General features: G+C 45.5%; 1 protein-coding gene across 1 annotated transcript in view; it reads left to right on the top strand.

The window, feature by feature from the left end:
* The window catches only part of LOC129342670 (beta-galactosidase-1-like protein 2), a 71,979-nt gene extending 59,350 nt beyond the window's left edge, over window positions 1-12,629 (top strand). The window contains 4 exon segments of the mRNA XM_054998546.1: window positions 2,092-2,179; window positions 8,087-8,201; window positions 9,044-9,160; window positions 11,136-12,629. Coding sequence (XP_054854521.1) covers window positions 2,092-2,179; window positions 8,087-8,201; window positions 9,044-9,160; window positions 11,136-11,222 — 407 coding nt within the window. The 3' untranslated portion in view covers window positions 11,223-12,629.
* Window positions 12,630-18,688: the final 6,059 nt, after the last annotated feature.

The raw sequence follows: 18,688 nt of genomic DNA, 5'->3' as shown, positions 1-18,688 counted from the left end.
CCAGTTTAATACAGTTTTTTTAAAAATGTTTTCATGTATCAATATAACTATAGAAAGCAGCTCCTTTTGCTTAGCAGTTCTCTGAAGTGCTTCTTAGAGTCTTTGTGATGTTTGCCCCTGAGCCTGTCTTGTGAATTAGGCCATTGTTGATGGAAAATGGAAACAGAGAAGACTTTCATTGATCAGGAATCTGAACCCGTGACTCAGGGGTCCAAGCCCACCCTACCACCTGCAGCACAATACTTTTATTTTCCTTTTATTCAAGCAAGATTGTCAACCAGCATCGCTCCAGGCTGGTTCTCTGTTCATTTTCGGGAGGAGACACCCAATCCAAACGACGGCTCTGCTTTTCCGAAAACTAATGCTGCCTGTTTCCAGAATGCTGCTCATATTTTGACAGTTTGTTTTGGCGAGGATAACTGATCCGCTTTTCACTGCTTTGCTTTTGCTGCTTAACAATCGGTCACCGCTGTAGCTTTTGCAGTTAGCTCTGAAATTGGATGGATGGGAGTCAGGAGACTGGCAAGCCATACGGAGCCACTCGCTCGGGGATTTTGGTACAGCTTGTGTTGTGATGCTTAATTGGCGCAATCCGCTCTTGAGTGTATTGCTGCAATATTCCTTTGCCTGACTCGCCTTTCGGCATGATGCCCTTTTGGCTGGCCTTTCTCTCTTTGTGTGTTTTTGAGATGATGTGGGTTCATCTGAAGTGCGGGGAGCGGAGGTGTGGGAAGATCCATTCTAGTGATAGGCTTCATCCACAGCGGCGATTCTCCGTTTTTCATTCCCTGCTGCTGTGAACGTAGAGGCATTCGGATTGGGAACAGGGCTTCCACACAGGAGATTTCTGGGCACTTCCCTCTATCTGCCACCATTTCCCTTGGGGCAGGCTTTTCAAAAAAATCACTAGTTGTTATAGAGCGACAGCAATTACTGCTTTCTTTTTCAAGCCCTCCAATGGCATGTCAGGGCAAATAGCCACGAGAGGACGGATGGAAGGAAAATGGCACCAGTTTGTGCAGAACCTTGGAAAACATGTCCAGATGGTGTGTCCACATGCTTGCACAGTGCTGTTCTCAAAAATATCATTGCAAAGCAGGTTTGAAAAGAGAACAGGGACAGGACAACTGAAGCACCATCCGAGCATGACATCATGTAGAGGCTCCCAAGAAAAGCATTCTGATTTGTAAGCAAAAGCAGAGAAAAACCACTGTGTGGAAGCAGCTGTGGTTCACCCAGCTGATCAAACTGCAACTTAAAAACTAGGAAATTTGGGTTGTGTTTACTTCTGTACAACTGCCTTTACCATTACTTTGCACAAGTCCCTGTTCTCTTTGCCTCCCTCCCCCTTTCCTGGAATTATGAGTAGGGCTTTGTGTGCTCAGATCTCTTCTCTTTCAAGAACTGGAAATTCCCGGGCAAGAGTTTGGAAACAAGAGCCAGGGATCAGAGAACTGCCTGACTAGTTCCTCTGGTCAAAGGAGTCTTTTCACTCAGGCCGCTCACCCAGGAAATTGCCATTTGGAAAACCAGCAGAGTTTCCAAAGTGATTTTTGCTGCTGCAGGGCAGTCCGCTGTTCTGAGAAATCATAGAATCATAGAGTTGGAAGGGGCTTTACAGACCTTCTAGTCCAACCCCCTGCCCAGTGCAGGAGCAGCTTTGACAAATGACATAGACAAATGACAAATCAAAACTCCCCAGTGGGTATGGCCAAGGCCTTGAGCATGCCTAAAGTAGCTCTATGGCTGGCTGGCTGTGGCTTTCCGCTTTTTAAAAATAACCCATGAACCTGCTGCATTCTTAGCTCTGTATATCAGCCAGCGAATTAGAATCTAGCGTATGTGCAGGAGATAATATTTATTTGGGGGTGGGGGGAGGTAGTAAAAGGGGATGGGAGTTCGGTTTGCTAAAGCAGAGACCAGAGTGGAAAGAGCTACCTTTTGATCATCAAGCAAGGAGGAGCAAGCGGGCCTTAATTCCACTGCAGAGGAGGGCTGCTTTCAGCCACTCGCTGTTCTCTCCTCTGCCAAATGCGATTCATCAGCTCCTCTGCTCCTCCGCTCCAGAGTTTACCCTCCTTTCTCTTTCAGGCTTAATTGGCGACATCTTTCTCAACCAAACCTCCTTGAGGAATTTCAAGATTTACAGCCTGGAGATGAAACCTGGCTTCATAGAAAGGTTTGCGGGTGGTATACGTTTTCTTTCCCCTCCACCACCACTTGGGTTTTTTTTTGTTTCCATCTTCTCATTTATAGCAAATGTGTTTGGCGGACGTACAAGTTCTAGTTAGCAGCCCCACCTGCCAGAAAGCCGGCATCTGGCAAAGGATCAGACTGACAAATCTCAGCTGGATAGTTGTGAGGCAAAGCACTGCAGCAGCTTCTTCCTGTTTTTCGGGCCTGTGCCCATTTTTCACTTGTGCTCTGCCAGGAGTTCTAGAAGACGGAGACACTAGAGGAGTTCTAGAAGACGGAGACACTAGAGAGTCTGTGTCATGCACAAACGGCAGTGTAGGCAAGTGGAAAGTCACACACATTTCCCTAGGTTTGTCCATGACTGTGAGTGCAGGAAGCAGTTTCTTTGTAGAGTTGGGATTTTCTTTGGGAGAAGGCAAGGCTCCCGTCTTGCGCCCAGTTTTTGTTTTTTTCATAAAAGAGAAGAAACATTATGCAAGATGGTAAATGCTTTCCTCAAAATATTGTGACCTTTAAAATTAGGGCTCCACATTTTGGGGGTTACTGATGACAAAGCCCCATCTCACATCATCAGTGCTGGAGGGGAACCTAGCAGAGCTACTGAAAATGACCTCAGTTCAACAGAAAATGAAAATATCCGATAAGATAGTTTTTCACTTACATCACGCTGAACGTGGTCCATCTCCCTTATCTATGGCAGCCTGTTCTGGGTTTGTTAAACCTCCTGTGACTTTTCTGAGGCTGCAAAGCTAGCGAGGAACATTTGTACTTATTTGTGACAGGGCTTTCTCTGCAGTGGCACCTCGGTTATGAAGCTTATTTGCCTCCCAGATTGGTTGGTTAGCTGTTTGGTTGGCCGCATTGCAAGCTGTGTCAGACAGGCCTAGGAATTTCCTTTCAAAATAGAAAATGAAATAACTGATTTTTGGGGTGCTGAATCTAGGATGCAGGGTCCAACTTGAGGAATAACGGCTGGGGGAGTGAGGGTGGTGCAGGTTACACGGCAAGCCCAGGAAATGGTTTTGTGCTATTCAGCAGCAACCTGTGTCTGAAGACAGCAAGTCATACTCAGCGTTAGTTGGAACACCCAATGTAGCCTTCTGCTTTAGGGTAGGATTAGCAGGTTTCCAAGAGTTATGTTAACAGGCAGGGGGGGCAGTGGTTGGCTGGCAGCTTGTTTGCAAAGGAGCCTCCTTGGCAGGGCAGGCGTTACCATCTTCTTTTATACGTTTGCTTTCAATGTATACTTTCAGTTTATAGCCCATCCTCCCCACAATTTAATTTAATGTATTGGATTTATACTCCACCCTCCCCACATCTGCGGGCTCAGGGTGGATAACAACACCATTTAAAACATATATAAATGTCATTAAAAATTATAAAATTACTATAGATTATCATTAAATTTACAACTATGCAAATATAACACACACACACACACACACACACACACACACACACACACATATAAAACAGAGAAAGATGGCAGCACATAATTTAGTTCAGGCGTTCCATACAGCAGTTCTTCCCAGAACAAATATATAAAATATACGATGGGCAATAACATTTACATAGGAGGGCATATAGTTTAACCCCTCCCCCCCACCTAGGGGGGGCACTGCCCGGCATCAACCATATGCCTGGTGGAACAACTCTGTCTTACAGGCCCAGTGAAATGTTAAGTCTTGCTGGGCCCTGGTCTCATAAGACAGAGTGTTCCACCAGGCTGGGGCCAGGACCGAAAAGGCTCTGGCCCTGGTCGACGCCAGGCGGGCCTCCGAAGGGCCAGGGCCCTTTAATAGATGTTTATCACCCGATTGAAGGGTCCTCTGGGGCTCATATGGGGAGCTTATGGCCACTGAGCCATGAGTAGTGGCACAACCTCAGGGAGAGCGAGGAAGGAACGCCCCTGCACAGCAGCCAACACAAGTTTAGCCAGCAGTCCACCCTACTGTTAGTAGAAACACATATTAAGGTGGAAACGTCTGTGTGGGAAGCTGAAGTACACAGAACTGACATGGGATTGTCCTGTGAAGTTGTTGTTCTGCTACAGCAGGCTAAAAGTTCCCCTGCAGTCGAGGGGCTCGTTGTCCCGTGTGGGTGATATGGCTCCTTAGGACGTCTTGGCAACTTCATAGCATATCACGTTCCCATTCATATCCTCACTTTCACCTGCTTTTTGTGAAGAAAGGAGGGCAGGAGAATCCCATGTTTCAACGTCTTTTAGTTAAAAACACTTTGCATGTTAAAAACTAGACTGTTAGGGAGAAAGGCTCAGCCTAGTTTTCTCCTTGACGTACTGAATTTCTACATACAGGATGGACTTTGTTCATGAGGGAAGGAGTGTTTCAACTGGTAAATGCCTACTGCAGCCCGAAGCGGCAGATTTCAGCGTAATCTTTACCACTGAGTTCTGTGTTGAATATGTGAAATGGCCCCTGGGGGAGAAACTGTGGATCAGTGATAGTGTGTCCGAAGAAAGTCTCACATTCATATCCTGACATTTCCTGTAAAAGGATTCAGGTATTAGGAAATATCTCTGAAATCTGTGAGGGCCGCTGCTAGTGCTAGCTTCATACGCTCATATGCCTCATGAGGTAAATTGGTTTTCCTCACTGTTAAAAAAAAATTGACATAATCTTTCGAATGCTGCTGTTCCTACAAAGCAAGGCACATCTCACCTCTAAGAGTAGTTTTTCTTCCTTTGTTGAGGTGTCTGTTGAAAGAAAGATTGTGAATATTGAGCTACAAAAGAAGCTGCTTTGGCACTTTGTGTTTGTTGTCTGGTAGTTGTGAATGGCTCTGTCACTGGGGGCTTGCCTTACCTGGGGGCTTGCCTTACCTGGCCGCAACATGAACGTGAATTTTCCTCAATGGACTCCCATTATTAGGAAATGAAATAGCCCTGTTAGGCATATTTCAGAGGTTGGGGGAAGTGAGCCAGCTAAGAAAGGAGCTGTGTGTGTTTGAGTTTTGGCGCGTATGTGAAAGTGAAGCAGACAGAGATCTGAACGGCTGAAGCATTTTAGGGTGTAATATCTCGCTCACTCTGGAATCTTGATGTAGTGTAGTGACTTTTTGCCTTCACCTGCATTCCCCCTATATATTTGTGAATCAAGCAAGTGTTACAACACCAGACAATCCACCCCCCCCCCACTCCCCCACATAAGTATCCAGTGCTATGTCTTTGAAAAGAAACCTGATTCTGGAGTCCTGGCCTGGAATTTCTTGCCACTTGGGGAAGTGGAGAGCCCACAACAGCGTTGTTGTTGGTTTTTTAATGCTTGTCACAAATTTGGTAAAAAAAATAAAATAAACAGAAGCCTCATGTCTCCTTAAAAGACGAAAGAAAATTTTATTCCAGCATAATCTTTAGTGAACTAGAGCCAAGTTCCTTCAGATACGGCGAGTGGCTCTTTGCTGAGCAGACTGTTTTTTGTAGGAGGTATGAAAAAAAACCACACAGCAGCTTTAAGGGGCAGCAAAGTGCAGGAAGTACAGCTGAAAACATAAATATGTAGCATTAAAATCTAATAAAGAAAAAGACAGGGGCTGTTCACTAGTTCTGCTGAGCTAGTTTGCTCCAAACTTGGTGCAGTTCTTAGCAGTTTGTTTAAGGAGGAATGATAAACTGTCTGTTCCGCAGGGGAAGACAGTCATTCTTGAAGAAACGTAGACGTTTCTCTGAGAATTTTGTGGGGCACACAAAGATAAGGGCTTGCCTCGGCACCTAAGGGCCCAGCTGCGTTCTTTTCCGTTCTTCAAAGGTTTGCTAGATGTTGCATTTGCAATTTAAACCCTGTTTGTGTTGCCAATGCGCAAGGGAAGGCGAGGTTCCGCCAAGCCAGCGATCTTTCCTCCAGCAGCGAATCCCAATTCACCGCCACATCCTTTGAGTATGGAGGAGGGAAGCCCTTCATCAGATTAGGGTCCCAGAGTTGGTTACATATCAGTCGCCTCTGGGCATGTATGCAGCCTTTTAATAAGAACCTCTACACAGCCCTGGAGAACTGAGACTCATTAGATTAAATGTGAAGTGACGTTTCCCAGGTCCTCCGAAGAATCACTGCTGTGTTGTGCTGCCTTCTCAGATACAGAAATGCTGGTTCGAGCCTTTCCTTAAGGACTCTCGGCCCATCACACTGCCCAAGAACTAAGGGTGCACTTCTAACAAGCATCTTGTCTACCTGGATGGTAATACGGGCATTTGGAGATAGTTGGGAGATCAGACAGTGAGAAGAATGATTCCCCTAATGCCTGTGAACAAAGTTTATGCCTGGGGTGTATCTGTGTATGTGATCGTTTTTCATATTAAGTAAAAGCTGTCTGTTACCCAGTAGCAACAATGACTGAGCTAGAATAACCAAAACGGACAGGTGAAAGCCAAGGGCAGATGTAGAGGTTGCCTATAGTTCTGTGATTCTCATTGCCAGCTTCTTTAAACGTTTTGAGCAAAGGAATCTCGGGTGTGGTGGGGTGATAACACTTTAAAAGGGGAGATCGTTCCTGGAGGATAGAGGCTGTTATGCCCTAGCCATGTTGGTCTGGTGTATAGATGCCATGCGACTTTTGGCCCATTGGGGAAAGCTTACATGTGCCCCAGATTTTTCCCCAGTGGAGCCAAAAGCAGCAAGAGGGGTCGGTGGCTGAGGGTGGTGGGTTAATTATCCCGTTCCTCAAGCACCTCACCAATTCTTCCCCTTTAAATCACAGCCCCAATGGCTGTATTATATATAAATTAAAAGTAAATTTAAAGGATCATGGAATTATAAGTAACTAGCAACGAAGCTCGTTGTGGGGAAAAAATACAATGGGCTCTAGAAAGGCGAGGGCAGGCAGGCTAGGCATTGCTCCCTTCCCAGTGCCCCGATCTGGGCGAGGGGAGGGCAGGGCAGGGTGGGTGGGCCTGGCAATGCCCCTTCCCCAGCACCCCAGTCGGGGCGGGGGGAGGGCAGGGCAGCCGGGCCAATATGGTGAGTCATCAATATGGCTCACCTTTTATGTTTAAGGATGTTTAGTGCTTTTCCTTCCTTCCTTCCTTCCTTGGATGAAGGTGGGAAGGAGCAATGCATCATGGGAATGAGTTATGGGCAATTTTTTTTTGGAACAACGACTCCACAGCCCGGATAGGGCCAGACCAAACAAGAGATTGGAAGTTTGTATATTTAGTTCCCCGTGTGATTCCCCCCCTCACTTTTAAATAGCCAGTGCACAGGGCCCTGATTCAGGCTTGGTTTGGCCCATGCTCAGTGGTTAACCCTTGTAAGCTGGAGAAACAATGGCTGCAGCAGTATACAGAAGAAGAAAAGAACCAGATGCAAGGAGAATAGATTTATTAAAGTTTTGTAGATCCCTACGCGTTCCGCTTGAAAGCTTCGTCAGGGGATCTTCTAGGATATATTTTAAGTGTCACCTTGAACAATGGACTTCAAGGAGTGAAATATCTCCTAACGAAGCTTTTAAGCAAAATGCATAGAGTTCTACAAAACTTATTAAATCTATTCACCTTGCACCTAGTTCTTTTTTTCTAACTCTTGTAAGCTGCGATAATTTTCTGTTTTGGAAAGGAAAGAACAAGAATCTTCTTTGTAGGTAGCCATTTTTACATCAATATCCTCTACGGTGGGTTTTCAGTACACTGGGCCAGACGTCCAACTACTTTTTGACAGGAATTCCACACCTCTTCTAAAATCAGCTTGCATCACAAGTTGAAGCTCTCCCTGTCTTATGTGCCAGTATTTCCTTCAACCCAGTATGAAGGAGTTTGCCGTATAAAAATAGGTTGTGCAAAGGCGCTTAAGTCTCCCATTGGAGTGATTCTCAGGGGAAGTTGACCAACCTGAGGGAACTGCCACTTCTGTTTTCTCAGCAGTTTCTTTCCCCCACACAGCCTTCGAGGGTCCTCCTCTTGGGGCCCGGTCCCTGACAGCGTAGAGGGCCCTGCTTTCTTCCGAGGAACCCTACAAGTGCAATATATGCCTCAAGACACTTTCTTGAAGCTCGAGGTAAGCTATTGGTTATTTTGCAGATTCTCCAGGGAGAAAAATGTTGCCGGATCAATGGCCTTCCTTGGTGAGAGTGGTTGTTGGGCCAAGGACACAACCTTTATTTAGTTACAAGCTATTTAGCGGAAACAATGCCATTATTTGTCATGACCAAAGATATGGAAAAACATGTTTTCTTATGTCTGTGTCTGTTTTCTCATACACTGCTGTTTCTTGCTCAGGAAAAGTATCCTCCAGAACAGATACATGCGATGCAGCTCTAAATTGCCACGTTATCTCATGAGCACTGAAGTTGACTTAATTACTCATCATTTAAAATAACTAATAGGCAGCGGAATAATGCAGATCTGATCCATTGTCATAGTTGTGTGCACACTTCTCATAATTTGTAACTAGTTGTGCAACCTTTTTACTGTGTTTGGGTCTTGAGGGTTGGATGAAAATCTAATGGTGTTTGTTCGGGACACTGGAATGATGCATATTTATTTTTTTTGTTTTGGCACTGGGAGCAGAAAAGCAGACATGGAGGCTGTCCCTGGACACGGCACCCTGTGTGGTCTTAATACCCAGCGATGGCTTGTGGGCATCACGACTGCACACTTCCTTGTTACGCTGGGCTGAGTTGTTGGGCATAATCAGGATTAGAGAAGTGTGTGGCAGCTTTACTTTTTGCCATCTCCTTGGATTTTTAGAGTGACGAAGCCCTACCTGGCAACCACATGAAAATGATAGCTGTATTGGAGTGGTGAGAGGTAGTGGTGGGCCTAGTTATTGGAGTGGTGAGAGGTCGTGGTGGGCCTAGTTATTGTCCCACTGAACCTCTACCTTTCTCTGTTTTGCAGGGTTGGGAAAAGGGAGTTGTGTTCGTCAATGGACAGAACCTTGGTCGCTACTGGAAAATCGGCCCTCAAGAAACACTCTACCTCCCAAAGACGTGGCTGCATCAAGGAGACAATGAGGTCAGTCCCAGATTGTAAAGATTTGCCTCTTTTTTACTTCAGCCAACGTGTAGCCACTGGGAACACGTCATGCTGCCTTATAGTGAGTCAGACCTTTGGTCTGTATCAAGATGAGTCTTGTCTGCTGTGACTGGCAGCTGCTCTGCAGGGTCTCAACAGGAGGTCTGTCGCATCACATCCCACCTGATCCTTTTACCTGGAGATGCCAGAGCTTGAATCTGGGACCTTCTGCATGCCAAGCAGAACATTTGACTAGGATTCCACAGGACTTGTAACTACCTACCTGGGCCTAGGAACAGGGCTGTATTATTCATAAGGGTAACTAGGCTGGAGCCTAGGGCCTTGCAAGGACTAGGGCCTGTCAGTTTTTTTTTTTGCTGAGGCACTGTTACCTGTGCTGTAGGGCTCCAATGGTTAAAGGCACTTTGCACTCTGTGAATAGGAGACCCTCGAAATGGATATAGGCAGGGCTTTTTTTCAGCTGGAACGCAGTGGAACGGAGTTCCGGCACCTCTTGAAAATGGTCACATGGCCGGTGGTCCCGCCCCCTGATCTCCAGACAGAGGGGAGTTTAGATTGCCCTCCGTGCCACTGGCACGGAGGGCAATCTAAACTCCCCTCTGTCTGGAGATCAGGGGGCGGGGCCACTGGCCATGTGACCATTTTCGACAAGGGCAATTTAAACTTTAAAAAACTCCCTACTTGTTCCAGCTGACCCAAAGTGATGTCATTGTGCGGTCCTGAGTTCCACCACCTCTTTTCCCAGAAAAAAAGCCCTGGATGTAGGGCTATGTACTACTGTCTGGTACCTACTGTACCAGGATCAGGCTGTCAGCTGTAGCAGGGTGAAAGATAGAAGGGCCGGTGGGGGCCTGAAATATCTGAAAGCCTGGGGGCCCGGTCATGGGTTAATATGGCCCCGCCTAGGAAGTGCACCGTGGAGGTGTATTTCAGCACACACACCCTTCTGGTTTTTGGATTCCATTTGCAAGTCACTTCTATTTCAAAAGTTAAGCATTTGAAGAAGAAAAAAACCCCAAAGAGTCCTTGTTTATGTTCAGGGAGGGGCCATGGCTCAGCACTACAACACCTGTTACTCTATACAGAAGGTGGAATCCTGGTATCTGGTTATAAATGACTTGGGAAAACCCTTTCTGTGCTTGAGATCCTGGGGAGCCACTGTCCATCAAAGTAGAGAGAACCAAGCCAGTTTGACTTGGTGTAGAGGAGTTTCTGATATGGACAGTTGGGCCTAAGTTATGCCAAGTTCTTGTCGCGGAAGGTGGCAGAGGGCTGAGGGACTTCTTTGGGGCGACCTTTATTATCACTGGCCTGTTGTCCCCACCTGGTTAACGGTTTCGATGCCCTTCCTTTATGCTTTTAAAATCGTTTTGCGCAGTTGAAGTATTACTGGTTTAGCGGAAGAGACCAAGAGTCCAGTAGCGCCTATAAGGCTAACAAAATTAGTGGTAGTGGCTTCTTTCATCACTCCACCCTCCAAGATATAAGGACAGATGGACTCACGTTCTAGCTGTATCTGAAGAAGTGAGCTGTGACTCACGAAAGCTCATACCCTATCACTAATTTAGTTAGGTGCTACTGGACTCTTGCTCTATTCTGCTGCTTACAGACAGATTAACACAGCTATACATCTTGATCTATTATTGGTTTAGTGACTGTAGACTAGAATGGGTTTTATCACTGGGGAGGGGTTTGTTTTTATTCAACTGTTCTGTTAAAATTTTCTTTTTTAGAATTACTTTGTATTGTTAGCTGCCTGTAGCAGGTTTCTGGAGAGGTGACATAAAATGTTCCGTATAAGTAAATAACAGCACAACCTGGGGCCCAGGTGTCATATATAGTTTGGCCCTTGATTGTTCGTTCATCGGAACACCAATTCAAGAAAAAGAAAAATGTTCTATCATTCCCCCCCCCCACCCTACCATTTTCCTTTTGCATCCCATTTCTTTTTCAGATTGTGATTTTTGAAGAACGTGTTGCAGGCCGGATAATCCAGTCCATGGACTTGCCTTTCTTAGGAAGGACCCATTATGTGGACTGAGCAGGGGTACTCCCTGGCTGCTGTGCCTCCCCCTCCCCTGCCCCCCCCCCAGTTGGTTCTTCTGTTTCGTTTGTGGGTATGCTTCTGAAACAAATTTGGGGTCACGAGATCTGGATACTAGCAAGGGCTGGTCTTCTTAAACCAGATTGCCATGGAAGATGTGCCCCCTGCCATTGAATTTGAGAAGACGACTCCAAATACTTGAAGCAGGAAAGAAGTCCAAAAGACAGACTCCTCTATAGCAGAGCTCCCCACTTCTGCAATTGCTCTTTCCTCGGCTGTGACAGAGGTGCTGCGGATCCGGCAAGGGAATGAACGGGCGAGGGTGATTGGAGATCTGCTGGGTTTAAGAAGCTGATCTCAAACAGAGCGGACGTGAATCGGACACCATCTTCTTTGCAGCTGGGAGAGAAAAGCATTCTGTGCAACAGACCGATTGGGGTGTCCTGTGCTTTTCAGACAATGGAATCCACTTTTACTGTGAAGGAAAGGAAATCTCTTCTTCCCTTCTTAGGCGCCTGGTTTGGTAATCGGTCAGGCTGGGTAGAAATGTAATTTCCATGTTTTTGCATTAATCCTAACAAGTTGAGCCATGGGATCTTTCATGTTTGGAAAGCCCTCAAAGAGCCATTTTTAATGTTATGAGCATAAATGCCAGCAATGCGGGGCGGGAGGCAAGGAGATGTCGACGTGGAAGAGTTGTGTTCTTAGTTTAGAATGCTTTTCCACATGAAAAAACAAAACCTCCCTTTTTACTAACATATCAGGGAGAGGGCCTCTCCTAAACTCTTCTTGGTGTAATACCCACTGGACAGTTTTTGTTGTTGTTATCTGTTGTTGTTGTAGGAAACCATTCAAACTATCCCTGTCTGGAAATCCCCCACTTCAGCATGCACAAGCTGTCGATAGGGTCTAATTTGTGTACAAGGGTTGTGATCTTTACCGGGCGAGTATCTTCACTCGTTCTCAGCTGAATGCTCAACAAGGTTTCTCTTTTGGGCACCGGCTCAGCTAGTACTGATGCTGTCGTAAGTCACCGTGACCGAAGGAATGCTTCTTTGGGGCATGCACCCCCCCAGAGATGACACTTGTGGGGAAGGATGAAAGAATCCCATATTTCTTGACATTAGGTTGCTATTTTTTAAAAATGCTTTTAAACTGACATTTTAAAAGAAGGAGTAAGGGACATTGTGTTCTCTTTCTCTCGCACGCATGCACCAATACACATGCTGTGGCCTCTGTTTCTTTGTCTCCTTCAAAAGCCTCTAACAGCATCCTCTTTCCCTCAGAGGTCTATTTGTAATGCAAATACTGCCAATTCCCAAAGGTTCAAGATCTTCAGAAGCACAGCTCTTGCCTCTTTGGGGAATATTTTGTTCTGTTCCCTTCTTGCTAGAACAGCCCCCCCCCCCCCGCCTTCCCACAGGTAGCTTGTAACTGACTGTATTTCACAGGTTACCCTCCTTCCCCAATGTCCTACCATTACCCTTCTGTACATTTGAATTTGGCTCCTGACCATCCAGTAGCCACCAGGGTCAACGCTGCCCAAACTCTTGACCCACAACTCTAAGGCTTGCTCTGCTTCCATGACTAGCATAAGCACACCGGCTGTTAAAAACCATATTTAATTTTATTTAACAAATTAAATACAGTTGAATTAAAACTGAGAAGAGACAGTGCAGCTGGGGACGTCCCCCACTCTCCACCCAGACCATGTACCTTCTACCCACCACACACCCTGTCTCTCAGAGGCTTGGAGTCAATGTGTTCCTATCAGATCTGGGGCAAAGGCCAGGTGGGTATCTGAGGCCTACCATCACCAGAGAGCTTGTTTTGCCACACACAAAAAATAAGAAGAATGGGAGAGGGCGTCTTACAATGAGGCTTTTGATTGGCTTTTTATGATTCACTGCAATCTGGCAGGGTTATTGTTGTCATAAATAAAACAGACATGCAAATAGAAGAGGACAGCAGTTGGAAACCACCTTTGTAGCCTAAGAACTTGAGTCTCTTTTAAAAAAATAAATGCCTCTCTATTCCCTTTTATCGACTAGATCAGGGGCCATGTGTTGGAATGCTGTGGACTATGGTTGTTAGCAAAGTCTGTATGCCTAAGAGGTTCTTGATGTCCAATATCCAAATTTTGTTGTTCATGCTTCAGTTTTAATACTGTTTCCCCAAAAGTGATGATATACCTTTCACAGTTAGGAGGAAAAAGCGCCTTATCACAACAGGGTTTTTTATTTTGGCGGGGGTGGGGGGAGGATTTCTTCCCAACTGATTGTTTTGATAAATACGACTGAATTTTTTAATCACCCCAAACGGTCTTTGTTATTCATCTTAAATATCAGGAAATATAGAGAGATTTGTTGTTAGTCTAAAGAGTGACTCGATTCCATACGGTCTTATGTACCATTCTTAGCTACAGAGGTTAAGGGTTAAAAAAATAAGTGCATTTTTCTTTCCTGTACAGAATTATGTTACTTTTCTATAGCTGGCAGGTATAATTGTGCTTTAAACTTCCTTTTTTGTGTGTTAGAAGAGAATCAAAAGACAGTAGGGGTCCATTAGATTGTTTGAAGTCAGACCAGAGGCAATTTGAAGGGCAGAAAGGAGGGGCGAGGAATGGGCCAATCTGTCTTTGGTTTTTAATTTTCCAAGAGCTTGAAAACAGCTCTGTCCAAGAGACATCGGATTCATCTGCAGATCGGGCATTGTTTAAAGAAGCAAGACGTCTCAACGCCCTTCCCATCTCTATATTCAAGTGGCTTTTTTGAACTTTAGTGAAGGGCTTAACTTGTAGAGGCATCCTGCTCTTTAACTGCTCCTGGTTGTTTGGCACGATTGGACTGGGAGTGCCTGCATGGAATAACTCAGTGGGTCATGGGATATAATGCTTCCAAAATTCAGCAAAAGTGGAAATTTGGTGCTATTCTCTAACACCAATAGAGCATAAGCTCAAGGTGTTTATGGATTCTGCTACTTCAGACTCAAGGGTGGAATCATTGCTTAAATGCTTTCCCAAATAATAACAATGCCACCACTTCCCACTCCCCCACTCACACCAAGTGCACCGTAGGTATAAGGGAGAGAAGAGTTATATCCTAGCTGCTTCCCTGTAATGCTAACTTTCTTTGTACAGGGATTTGGGGGGTACATGCTTCTTGGGTCAGGGATTTTGTCTTTTTTTACTTGAAAGCCCCATGCACCTTTATAGTACTGTGAAATAATAAAATATTCCAGGGCGAGGGGAGATTCAGACTTGCCCCACCTCGCAGTGTGAAGTGGAAGACTTCAGGATCTCTTGTGCTCCACTGTTTGCACAGACCAGCATTGAAATTGCTCGGTGGGATTGGATTTTGCACCACCACTGTTACCTAGGCCAGTGGGACTAGCGAGTATAGTCCCGTGCCGATTTACTCCCCATCTAAGCCAACTGATGTCAATGAGGCTAGACTGGAGTAACTCTACATAGGATTGCCCTGTTATTCGTTTGTCCCTGGAGCTCACCCTTGGTTTTGCAGCAGTAAATCTGTTGTTCTCTAAACGGCCACAAGACATTTGTTGACACAGCCCTCGTTGGCCAAATTAGAGCTGAGGTGTTGTTTTCCATTTTAAAGAAACGATTTGTTTTCTCTCTCAAAGGCAAATAGCAGCACGGAGCTGAAATCGACTTTAAGTTTGCTAACGGACAAGGCAGCCCGTCTCCTTCTGCTATCTAAGCCTCCTCAGCTATAGATTGGGGCCTCACTCTCATCCATTCTCCCTTGTCTCATAATTGACTCAGATGCATTCACCAGCAGCAGCAGGCAGAGAGAAAAGAACAGAGTAAAGCAACTGCTACGTGGCTAACTGCAGACCTTAACCACGTGAAGAAGGGTAGATGACTAAAGGGGGTGATTTGTCACTGGGCCAAAGTCGGTCCTTCTTGAAATGGAGGGCCCTCTCTCATTTCAGCTCTCCTCACCTAGGCTGGGGGGGGGGGGCTAGCAAAGCAAGAGCCATCTCTCCTAGGATTTGGCCAAAGCTTCCTTTGTATTTCAGCCACACTGTACAATCGTCTTCGTATGCCTTGACTGTGCAAGCAGCATGCTCTAAGCAGAAGCATGTAACTTTTTCACCAAAGCGACTTACCAGATTCTTCCTCGAAGGTATGTGGAGGACTGTGATAGTGTTGCCTTAAAGCTTGCACCCGCTCATGACCCTTCTTGCTCCCAAAGAAATCAATGAAGGGCCCATAGCCATACTGCACCGAATTCCTGACCTAAAAGAATTCTGCAGCGCCTCTCTTAACTGCGTGCAAATGCTCTTGAACTGTTGAATGTTCCTCCCGATAAAAAGCTTCCTGTATGTAATACAGCAAGCACAGTGGAGAGGAGGAGTTAGCATAGCCCTCCCTCTGATGTGCTCATTTACTACATAAAGAGGAATTTTGATTCCAAAATAGGGCACACCCCTGCAGTGTGAAATAAGACAAACCAGACTCCCCATTCCGGCTAATACATTGATTGCTGAAAGGTGATCACTTGTTTTAAAAGGTGCTTGCACCAGCTTATGTTCAATTCCCACCCTCCCTTTATAATTGAGGGTGCATTACTTAAGACCATTCCTGAGAGAACCTGTTGCCCCTAGAAAGTTGCTTTTCAGCAGGGCTCTGAAGACAGTAGCTTTCGTTTTTTACTAATTGCATCTCTGGTTTTGGCCTCTGCCTGCATGACCCAATGATTTTCCAGCAGTCCCGTCAAGGTTGCGACACCGTCTGGGACCAGAGGTTGCATATTCAAAATCAATCTTATATACCCTACAATACTTCAGCAGGGGAACTGACGATATGAGGAAACCCTACTGCTTTCCCTATCTTGCTTTTCCTTGACCTGGAAATTTGGCCAGGGCCCAAATTCTGTTTTCAGCCTGTAAAACCTATTTGAGGTAGGCACACGCTGGAAATTCCTGGTCTCTGAAGCAACACATGCAGCTAGAAAAGGGCCCAGCTCAGAAGAGTCAAGGCTATGCTTTAAATGGAGGGTAGGAGTGAGAAAAACCTTCACATGAGTGCTGAAATTTCAGATTGCACAGGAGGGCACGGTCTCCTTCCCAATCTCCCTGGAGCTGATAAAAGAGGTACAGATTGCAGGAAAGGGACCAAGATGGTTATTAGCAAATTCGCAACTGCCAGTCTTTTTCTCCCCTCCCCCTTTTCAGGCCAAACCCAGTCATCTTTGTTGGCAGCGCAATAAATACGATTTAAGAGTGAAGTTGCCACTGCTGCATCCAGTTTCTCCTCTGCATTGAGGGAGCTGCTCTTGCTGGTCATGCTCAAGTAGTTTGTGTCCCTTAGGAGAGGGAAGGACAAATGTCAGGGACCAAAATGGATACCTTTGTCCTTATTAATGTCCTGTAGAAAACCGTTGGTCTGAATATTGGCTTCCAAAGGGGTCTTTTCAGGCACGCTTCCTTCCGTGTGCATCCTACGCACTTTCCTTTCACTGCATCCCTTGAGGCTCCTCACCTCGAACCAAAAGTGACGCCGGCTCCACGGCTTCTGTGCTTTTGTTTTGTGTTTCACTGGGTTATCATCTCCACAAGATCAGTAGTGGTGTTTTTCCTTTTTTGTTCAGAGTGTGCGTGGAAGTTCAGGAGTGTCAGAGAAGTTTGGATTGGTTTGATCAGTCAACTCGGTTGCTCTCGATGTGTTCAAAGTATTTGGACCAATCCTGGAGACTAGGTGGCTGGCTCGAGACTCCACAAGAGGGAATACGCTGCAAATTAAAACATCAACCTGGTGGTCACACATTTGTTAAGCTTATGGCAAGATGCTGCTGTTCAGGTTCCAACCCAAGCGTCTGCCGTGCTCTATCTTTAAACGGCTACATATGTGTGCATGCACAAACTCCCATTATAAACAAACATTTGTGCATGGCGTAGTGATTAGAATGTTGGACTGAGATCTGGGAGAATCAGGTTCGATGTGGAGTGTGTCAGGTATTTGTCCTGGGCTCTGTATTGTTCAGTATCTTTACAAATGAAGGAATACAGGGGATACTAAATGATACGAAATTGGGATGGGTTGCAAATACAGTAGAAGACAGTCAAGATTCAAGATGATCTTGACAGGTTGGAAGGAAAACTGGACTAAAATTAACCGAATGAATTTCAAAAGAGATAAATGTAAAGTTCTGCATTTAGGTAGGAAAAATAAAAGATATAGGGGGAGACTTGTTTTGGCAGTAGTACATGTGAAAAGGATCTAGGGGTCTTAGTAGATCATACACTGAACATGAGTCAGCAGTGTGATGTAGCTAAAAAGGCAAATGCAATTATAGGCTGTATCAACAAAAATAATAGTGTTCAGATCACACGAAGTGATGGTATCATTTTACTCTGGTTAGTCCTCACTTGGAGTACTGTGTTCAGTTTTGGGCACCACAGTTTAAGAAGGATGTGGACAAGCTGGAACATGTCCAAAGGAAGGCAGCAAAGATGGTGATGGGTCTGGAGACTAAGTCTTATGAGGAAAAGTTGCTGGAACTGGGTATGTTTAGCCTGGAGAGGAGGCAACTGAGAGGTGATACAATAGCCCTCTTCAAGTATTTGAAGGGCTGTCACATAGAGGGTGGATTTGTTGTTTTTTGCCCCTGGGGGATGGACCAGAAACAATGGGTTAAAATTAAAGCAAAAGAGTTTTTGGCTAAACATTAGGAAGAACTTTCTCAGTAGAATAGGCTTCCTCAGGAGATGGTGGGCTCTGCTTCCTGGGAGGTATTTAAGAAGAGGCTAGATGGTCACCTGACATCAATGATGATTCTATGACTCATTATGAATGTATGCAGATCGGGAAAGGGAGGGCATGAAGAGATGAGCCAGTACTGGGCTCTTGTGGCCCTTTCTTACACGCCCAAGGTAATTCCGATCACCACTTTGGAGTCAGAAACAATTTTCCCGTCAGGCCAGACTGACCAGGGATCCTAGAGGTTTTTTGCCTTCCTCTGGGTATAGAGCTGGGGGAGGTGAGGGGGAGGGGAGATAGCTGCTGTGGAGCTGCTATGCAGAGGAAGGCAAATGGCAAGCCTTATCTGCTTGTCTCTTGCCTTGAAAACCCCATGAGATGGGACTTCATGGAGTCGCCATGAGTCAATTGCGACACGAGAGCACACTTTACCTTTATCTCGGGAGGTAACTCAGGTGGCAATCAATTACCCATTTCAAAATAATGATACTTGGGATTACTGCTGAGGTTTTGTTTTCAGTTTGAAAAAAGTTTTTTTTAACCACCTTTAAAAAGCGGTGTTCTGATTCTGAAACAAAGTGAACTGGACATTTAAATTAATCAAATTTACCCAAGAGAGGAACCAGGGTGTCCATTTCGTACTTTGCATGCACCAAGTTTTCTTTTCTCTCTGCATTTTACCCGAGCAAGATCATCCACCCAAGTCATACCTGTTAATCTCTCTCTTTGCCGCTTGACG

Source organism: Eublepharis macularius, chromosome 14 (assembly GCF_028583425.1).
Source record: "Eublepharis macularius isolate TG4126 chromosome 14, MPM_Emac_v1.0, whole genome shotgun sequence".
Lineage (NCBI taxonomy): Eukaryota > Metazoa > Chordata > Lepidosauria > Squamata > Eublepharidae > Eublepharis > Eublepharis macularius.
This window is presented reverse-complemented; position numbering and strand designations above follow the sequence as displayed.